The following is a 9006-nucleotide window of genomic DNA, read 5'->3' on the forward strand; positions in this document are numbered from 1 at the left end:
CCCATGCGCGCCGGGCTCCGCGGCTTCCCCGAGCAGCCCCAGCGCGGCTGGCACCGGCACCTGGGCAGAGGCGCCTCTCGCTAGAAGTGGTCCGGCTCCCGGAGCAGGGGGTCGCCACGTCGGGGACGCGGCCGGGATCCGCGGAGTCGGCCCCCGAGCGCGGGGAGCGGGGCCGCCCGCGCCGCCCCACCATTACCTCCCCGGGAGGCAAGGAGGAGCTGGTGGCGGTCGCCTCCCGGCTGTGGCAGCGGCGGCGGCGCGCCTGCCTGGCGGCCGTCGGCGTGCTCCTGGCCATGGCGCTGGGGCTGCTTATCGCCGTGCCGTTGCTGCTGCAGGCGGCGCCCCCCGGCGCGGCGCATTACGAGATGATGGGCACCTGCCGCATGATCTGCGACCCGTACAGCGCCGCACCCGGCGGGGGGCCCGCTGGCGCCAAGGCGCCGCCGCCGGGACCCAGCACGGCCGCCCTGGAAGTCATGCAGGACCTGAGCGCCAACCCTCCGCCTCCTTTCATCCAGGGACCCAAGGGCGACCCGGGGCGACCCGGCAAGCCGGGGCCGCGGGGGCCCCCTGGAGAGCCGGGCCCGCCTGGACCCAGGGGTCCCCCGGGGGAGAAGGGAGATTCGGGGCGGCCCGGGCTGCCTGGCCTGCAGCTGACAGCGGGCGCGACAGGCGGAGTTGGGGTGGTAGGTGGCGGAACCGGGGGCGGCGGCGACTCCGAAGGCGAAGTGACCGGCGCGCTGAGTGCCGCCTTCAGCGGCCCCAAGATCGCCTTCTACGTGGGTCTTAAGAGCCCTCATGAAGGCTACGAGGTGCTCAAGTTCGACGACGTGGTCACCAATCTCGGCAATCACTACGACCCCACTACCGGCAAGTTCAGCTGCCAGGTGCGCGGCATCTACTTCTTCACCTACCACATCCTCATGCGTGGCGGCGACGGCACCAGCATGTGGGCGGACCTCTGCAAGAACGGGCAGGTCAGTCACCCTTCACCGCCGCCGGCCCCCGCGAATCCCCGCAGCCTCTCCTCCCCACCCCGCGCCCCAAACCGCCTGGGAAACCAGACTCCTTTCTCCCCACTCGCGAGTGCCCGGGCGAGCCCCGGGAGGGAGCGCGCCGCCGCATCCAGCTTCCGGGTGCGCCCTGGTGGCGTTTGACCCCGTGCGGTGAGGCAGGCTGTGCCCCGAGCGCCCAGAGACCCCGCCACCTGCACTTTCCAGCTACTAGCGTCCCCGACAGCAGCCCCGCGGGCACCTCGGAAACCTCATTCTTCTTTAGTTCTCCCTTTGCGCTCCCGTCGCCCCTTTGCCCTCCAGTCTTCTTTCTTCTCCGCCTGGTCCCCTGGTTCTCCCCCTTCCCCGCTGTCCTTTCTTCCGGGACTTGACTTGTCGGCTGCCGAGAGGAGGGGACCGGAAAGGAGCTGGCCAAGTTGGAGAGAGGGAGAGGAGACAGAGAGAAGCCTGGGTGGGAGCGTGGACCCTGGAGCCGCGGGCAGAAGGCCGGCGACGGTTGGGGGGCGCCATGTGGGGGTTGGGCAAGGCCCAGGCAGGGGTGCCCTGGTCCACCCGCTCTGGCGGCTCGCCCCCAGGTCCGGGCCAGTGCCATCGCTCAGGACGCGGACCAGAACTACGACTACGCCAGTAACAGCGTAGTGCTGCACCTCGATTCAGGGGACGAGGTGTACGTGAAGCTGGACGGCGGAAAGGCGCACGGAGGCAACAACAACAAATACAGCACGTTCTCGGGTTTTCTTCTGTACCCGGATTAGGAGCGCAAGGAGCGCGGGGCTGAGTGGCTTCAGGCCGCCCTGTGCCCGCGGCGGAGAGCTGATGTTCCTGGCTGGAGAGGACCACTCTCCCTTCATGACACTTCCTGACATCTACGGAAAAGACACGTCCCTGCTGTCCTCCCTGCCCCGCTCCGACCTCAGTGTGTCTGCAACTCACCATGCCCGGCTCTGGGCTGTCCTCCCGGTCCGGGTCCCCAACCTGGGGAGGGAGAAGGGAATGCCCAAGTGGTGAGGTGAGCCTGAACCCGATCCCCGGAGGCGGAGGCAGCTCCGTTGAGACTTTGCAAACCTGATTGGACTGGACAGGCCTGGCGGAGGCCTGCCCTTCCAGTCCCCCTCCTTCTCCGAGTGCCCTGAGACGGAGGGCTCTCAGCCCTGGCCAGCGAGGTAGGCCAAAGTGAGCAGGAACTCCCTGGGGGCTATCCTCCTTTGTGACCCAAAATACCTGTGCAAATTTCCCTGTCCATCAGCCAAAAACCACCCGCGGCAGAACCCCCGCAAATGGAAAATGCACCTCTCCACCGCACTCCTGAGTCAGACCCACCTTGACACATTAAATTATGTTTTTAGACCATGGGCTCCGACTCTCTCTGTGTGTCCCCAGGATGAGGGGCCTTCAGATATCCACCTTGGCGTAAAGACCTTAACTGGGCCCTGAGTAGCTTCATCTCCTGCTTGCCAGCCGCTGCCTTGGCCCTGCCACCTGGGGTGGGTGAAGAGACGCGGGGAGATGGGGTGGCAGCCTCCCTCCCTTTGGGGGTGTGCTCCCCTGGGCTGCAGCCCTGAACTGTAAGAGCCCAGAGGAGGGTGGGGGGGGAGTTAGAAGCCCCTGGAGAGAACAGACTTGTGGGAGGAGGTCAAAGGGCAAGAGTTTCTGGAGAAGGGAGGGGAAGAGAAGGCATCTGCATCGGTCATCTGCGAATGGGAGGCATGAATGAGGCACCTGCCAGCAGGTGATCTCTGGGACGTTTGCTCCTAAAAGGAAGTGCAGAAGTCCTCCGTGGAAATCCACCCACTCAGGCACGTACTATACTCAGCACAGGTCCATTTGCTCACACACCAACTAGACTCACATCTCTCAAAAGAGCTGGTAAACAGAGACAGTTCTGTGGACCGTCAGTTCCCTGAATTCATTCAGAACCGTGTGGTGAGATAGACACTTCAGGGAGGGACATCCTTTTTCTGGAACCTTCCCTTCCATTTGCACGGTGGTGTGGGGCACCCGCTCTGAACCCCTATGTCCTTATTTGGTCTCCCTTCTTTACTTCCTTTCACCATTCCACACTCAGGAGTTCGGAAAACCCCCACGTGGCTTTGGTTTTTTTCTTTTTGCTTTTTTGTTTCATTTTTAAATCACTGAGTTCCAATAAACAGTAAGTTATCTACAAAATAACCAGCTTGCAACCTGTTCTACGTACTGAGCTCGTTTTGACCAGTTGTTTGAGGAGAAATGTGAGTGTGTGCTCAGAGGCGACTCCAGAGTGCATGTACCTGAGAAAAGATGGAAATACGTGTGCACACACGCATGCCTCATATAGATATAATGTTACAGCTGTCATCTCAATCCAAGTGACACTCGTGCACACACACACATTCGTAGGTCCATGTCCATGTGGTGTGTGACTGTGTTCAATGCTGGATGTCTGCCCCCAAATCGCATTGTGCTGGACTTTAATTCTTGAAGGATGCTGAAAGCCGTTGAGTCCCATCTGAGAGACAGTTACACCCCTGCCCTGAGTCCTGTCACTGTCCCTATTCCTCTTTATGCTCTTATTTTATTTGAATAACGGTTTATTGTCATTCAGTTGAATATTAGTGGTGATTACATCTGTTTTGAGTCCAGGGATAAAGTGCTCCAAGAGAGATGGGGAGAAACAAATACACACACACACACACACACACACCACCATCTCTCCAGTTCCAGACCCAAACGGAACCCCAGTTCCCCACCCCGCCCCACTGCCCTGATTGTGAAGCCCAAGCCCAGCTGAGCCCAGGAACTGGGGAGGGCATAGTAGGGCCCATCTACAGTTGCATCCATATCAATTTCTGATGCCTTGTCGATTGTATCATCCAGAAATGCGATTAAAACCAAATGTCTGAGACCCAAATGAAGTCTAATTGCTATGGATCTGCAATCCCCAGCGGGCCCCTAATCCTTTTTGACTTATTCCTCCCCTTCCTCCGATGAGATGGAGCTTAGACACAAAGCCCTCGGTTTAAATTTCAAAAATTAAAATTGACATGCAGCCGTGGCTTTCCTGGGAGCGGGAGGAATTTCTAAGGAGGTGCCCGAGCCCAGCTTTATCCTCTGCATTAAGAAGTAATTTGTACTTCTAACAAAACCCCACCACTCCCCTTTGGTGGCAGGGCAGCAGACATGCCTTGCCCGGGTCTGGCTATTCACGATACTTAGACAAATTTGAATCTGAGTTTCCTCCATCTGTATTCCCTGATGCAACTGGGCTTGTTGCAATTCTAATGCCTGGGCAGCCAGGAGGAGCTGCCAGGTGTCAGTTGCTAAGAGGATGATAGATTGATGAGGTGGCAGGCTGGAGGCAGGAGCTCACCCGCCCAGGACAACCTCTCTCTGTGTCCGCACCCTCTCCATGTCCCAGGCCGGACCCCTCTGGACTCATTGAAGTCCATGATCCCATGATCTCTGGAGGACTCCCTGAGATGGGGGCAGGGAGGGATGGGGACACCAGGCTTCCCCCCACTGCCACCTTGGTGTACTATCCGTTTTGGGGTGCTTGTGGAATGCAAGAAACCATTTGCCCCAGACCCTTACCCTTCTCGTCTCTAGTTGAGTTGAGAATTATTACCAATCATACTTAGAAAGTATTGTATTAATTTCCTAATTGTTCTTGGGTCCATTTTCTAACTGTGTTCTTAGGATGGGAATGGTATACTGGCATCTCGCAGGAAATAGGAAAGTTTTTATTCTTTTCATTTGGGAGGTGGGGGAAATGAGGGCTCCAAGAGGTCCAGTGACTTGCCCGAGTTCACAAAGCTAAAAGGCTGAACCAGGACTTGACCTCTAGATGAGCCTCGGCCCGAATGCACAGACCGTGTACATCTGTACCCTGGAGTTCACAGGCCTTTGAGAAGAGATCAAATGGGTGGGACACGCTTCTACCCTTTCTTACATCCTCTGATGTAGGAGTCTCAGCGCCCTCCAAAAGGGTCAGGCAAGAAGAACCAGCCTGGCTTCTTTGGCCCAAGCTGCCCACAGAGAGCACCCCAAACAGAGGTTCCCACTCCTGAGGATCGGCTGAATGTCCTGGCCTTGGGGTCAGTGTTGATGGTCCAGTAGAAGCCTTGGGTCACCAACTCCAAATGTTCCATTTGGACCTAACTCTGTCCATCAGCATCCTCCTATACCCCTTCTCCTTGGGGTCTCCTCACCATCTTCTCTTAGAATAGCTCTCCCTTCTCCCTTTTGGTGGTGGGGAGGGAGGCACCTTGCAGGGACAGTGAGCATGACTGCCCCTGATTGGCGAGAGACCCCTGTCTTTATTCCCAGAGTTTACATCTATGTGATGAATTATTTGCAGGACTGCCTGAGTGCGTGAGATACACACCCAGCCCTGGAAATTTGGATAGATGTTGCGTCTCCTACATTTTCCTCCTATCTGTGTGAGCAGCTGGCTCTCTTGGGCCCCCGAGACAAAAGCATCTAGGTCCCCCTCTGCATGGAGCTCTGAGGACACCGTGGAGGGGCCATGTTACGGAGACCAGTTCCTCCAGACTTCACTGATCATGCAGTCCTATTGGACAAACATTTTTTGAGCACTCACACCCAATCTATGTGTTTGACTTATGAATAATTTACACATCCTACTGTCAATCCATACTTTAAAAAAATTTCTATCTTTTTGTATTCATATGCTTCAACGGATCTCCACATTCAAGTCAGTAACTTTCTTCCAGCTGGCTAACCAAGTTTGGAGAAAGGTCTCCTCTCACTGGAACAAAAAGAAACACAGGTTAATCCATGTGTTTCCCTTCGAGCCGCCGTTTTCCCAGAATCTTAGGCAAGAAAATATGTTCTTTTATGTGTCACAAGTGAGGCTGGGCACTTTAATTCTTTGTGTGCACAGTTTCAATCCATATTTTAAGTACTAGGAATGCTTGATTTTTCTTTTTTTTTTAGATAAAAAATAAATAAAACTCAAGTTTCAATATTTCCTTTTTACACCCGTTTTGAAGCTCTGATATTGGCATCCGAACAAAGCCATGGGATCAGGATGGGCGGGGGTAGCAGGGTCTCTCTCAGGCCCCTTTGAATACTGGGGAGAATGAACTTGGCAGAAGGGCGTGAAGAATTTTGGAGGGAGGTTCTGGTCTCCTGTAATCGTCATATTCTGATTCCGTTCAATGAACGGGAACACTCCCCAGAGGAGCATGGATCATAGCAGCAATTGCAGAAATAATTCGAGCAGTAGTTTTTAAAAATACATTTTACCACAATAATCTCAAAAATATTCAGAAGAAAACAGAATAGTCCAATGAGCTCTCCTGTGCCCGTCATTGAGCTTTGATACTAACCAAATCGTGGCCAATCCAGGCAGAATGACAGTTTTCATTTACACACCTTATGATGTGCCAGGAATCGGTGCTAGGGCCCGGGTGTTTCCTCACAAGGTCCCTGTGAAGCAAGTATTGCCATCAGCCCCACTTTACAGATGGGGAAACCGAGGCTCACAGAGGTTTTATTTTGTTTGTTTGTTTTTGTTTTTGTTTTGAGAGTTGCCTAAGGGAAAGGCCAGGACTGCCACTAAATTCTGTTTGACCCCAAGGCCCAAACTCTTTGGGGAATATGGGGCAGGGCAAGGAAGTGAGATCTTACAGACAAACACATTCTGGGCGCTTTGATAAAAACAAGCCTCCCCATCAAACACTCTGAGGGGGGTGCTGCGTCACAGCGTTTCCGGGGAGTCTCCCTGTGTGTCCGCTCTCCCCTGGAATTGCCATCAGCTTGTTTCCAGAACTTCTCATTCTCTCCCTTCTCACTGTTCCCCCTGGGTTGGCTTCCACCCCTCCTTATTCCTTCAGGGCTCAGCCAGCTGGTCACATCCGCTGGCCGCCCCTCCCCCCACCTTACCCTGTGCCCGAGGGCTTCCTCTCCTCCCCTTGCCTGAAGGTCCACAAAACCCTGACCTCCCCCACCCTGGTGCTGGCCACTCTGCTGTGATCACATGTTTGGTTGTCTGTCTTCCCCATGGACTGCAGGCTTTGCAAGGGTAGAGCCAGCATCTGTGTGGGTCGCCACTGAACCTCCCCCCTCTCTCCAGTATTTAGAATGGTGCTCAGTACACAGTAGGCGTTCTGTAAAAATTTGCAAGATGGATGGATGAGCATGCATGCATGCATGGATGGATGGGGGAATCCTGGGGGATCCCCAGAGGGTAGATTTTGGAAAAACTTCCACTGGGGTGTCTGACTTTATAGTGGGATCGAGGGTATTTTCCCAGCAAGCTGGATACTACTCTTGACCAATTGGTCCCCATCGGCCTCCACTCACAGGCTCTGGGTTTCTAGGGTTTGGATGAATGGGAAAGACTGCAAAGGAGCACTGACTGCAACGTTCAAGGCCACGGTGACACCTGTGGAAATCAGCAGAACCTTCCAGTTGACGTGAATTGATGACCACTGCCACACTGTGGCTTCTGGGCTGATTTAAGTTCCCTCCCTAAGATAAGCCTTCTGGGACTGCTGGGGCAGCAGCCTGGCTTCCACTGGCGTCCGTCGCTGGGTGCTTTTCTGTCAGGATTCTTCTATTCTCTCCAAATGAAAAACACCATTTGAGAAATTGTTGATGTAAGATGCGCTTGCAAAGAATGTACACGGTATAGAGAAATAGGAGACAGAAAGTAAAAATTCCCCCTTTCCTGAGGCCATCTCCTTCCCCAGAGGTAATTTCTGCTAACAGCTCGATTTGTATTCTTCCCGACTTTGCAAATGCACATATGTGTGGTTTTGTTCCTGAAGAATATGGAACTCTAAACACTGTTCTGCACCTGCTCTTTCCCTTAATGATCACTCTGGAGCAGCTGGGGGGGGGTGGCGGGCAGTGTGTGCGCCTTTTCTCTTTTGACCAAGGTGCGTGCCTTTTTCCCACAGACAATGAACTCGGGCTGCGAAAACAAATCTGCCTCCACCAGACCCATCAGCCATTCCTGGCATTCCTGCTTGGGTGGAGGAACAGCCTCTGCTAACTGGATTGCTCTTCCGGGCTCTACCCTCCCGTGGGAAAATCCCACCTCGTGTCTGAAGCAGTATAAACGATGTCTTTATCCAGTTTGTAGATTATTCAAGCCCTTCGCCTCCCGTTCTAGCGGTCTACCTCCTGGCCCTTGATCTCCCCTGGGACTGGGTGAATGGAGGAAAGAGATGGGCTCCAGCCAGCCCTGGTTGGCTCCTGCTGGCACAGGGGTAAGGAGGGGGACTCCGGGCTGTGTGTGAGCAGGGGTGGTGCGGGGAGATGCCCAGCACCAGTCATCCTGGCCTCCAGTTAAGATGGTCCTTGGCTGCCGCCTGTGTTGTTCCCACTTTGGCAACTTGTTCAAGATGCAATGTACGGGAGGGAGGGAGAAGGTTCCTGGAGGCAGGGTTCCTGGAACCCGGGGCCCTGATGGTGCTGGAGTGTTTTCCTAGAGAGAAGGCCGCTCCTGGTTTTGACTCGTGGGCCGCTGTTCGGCAGAGCTGTGATTTTTTAATAGTGTGTGTCTTCTTGCCCACATGGGCTTTTGGGGGAATTAGTAAAGGACATCTCTTATTCCAGGGGGATGTAGCTTTTTTGCAGTTTCTGAGTGCAGTTTTGTGAGTGAGAAGCAGGCAGGCACTCGACACCCATTTGGCTACTCAGCTGTGTCCCCACGCCTGAGGTTTGGAGAATGGCCCCCTTCACTTTCCCTTTCCTCCCTTACAGTTCCCATGTCCAGGCCTGGGTGCTGCGGCCTCTCCCTTATTCCCTGCACCCAGGGTGGGGGAAGGAGACAGGGCAGATGGGGCATTGTCCTGTGATGCATGGTGACGCCAGGCCAGCCGAAGAGACTGACCCTGGCAGAGGGATGCCAGGCCGCACTGGGCATCTGACGTGTGCTCTGGAACCAGCCAGAGCAGTGGGCAGCAACTGTGAGCACTAAAATAGCTCAACCCTTTAAAAGCAACCAGGTCATGGATATAGAGTCTGTGGAAAGGAAAAAAAAAAA

The 9006-nt window shown here is 54.8% G+C and overlaps 1 protein-coding gene across 1 annotated transcript; it reads left to right on the forward strand.

Moving 5' to 3' along the window:
* The first annotated feature begins 92 nt into the window (after window positions 1–92).
* C1QL2 (complement C1q like 2) lies at window positions 93–2322 on the forward strand. Its single transcript, XM_034644133.1, has 2 exons — window positions 93–977; window positions 1589–2322. The coding sequence occupies exons 1-2, from the start codon at window positions 294–296 to the stop codon at window positions 1766–1768; spliced, it is 864 nt and encodes a 287-aa protein (XP_034500024.1). The 5' UTR covers window positions 93–293; the 3' UTR covers window positions 1769–2322.
* Window positions 2323–9006: the final 6684 nt, after the last annotated feature.

Source organism: Ailuropoda melanoleuca, chromosome 2 (assembly GCF_002007445.2).
Source record: "Ailuropoda melanoleuca isolate Jingjing chromosome 2, ASM200744v2, whole genome shotgun sequence".
NCBI lineage: Eukaryota > Metazoa > Chordata > Mammalia > Carnivora > Ursidae > Ailuropoda > Ailuropoda melanoleuca.

Bases quoted from the DNA above. Each gene is read 5' to 3' on its own strand.
- C1QL2 (XM_034644133.1), top strand. From the start codon at position 294: ATGGCGCTGGGGCTGCTTATCGCCGTGCCGTTGCTGCTGCAGGCGGCG. The intron at 978-1,588 runs GTCAGTCACCCT...GCTCGCCCCCAG, and splicing joins ACCTCTGCAAGAACGGGCAG to GTCCGGGCCAGTGCCATCGC.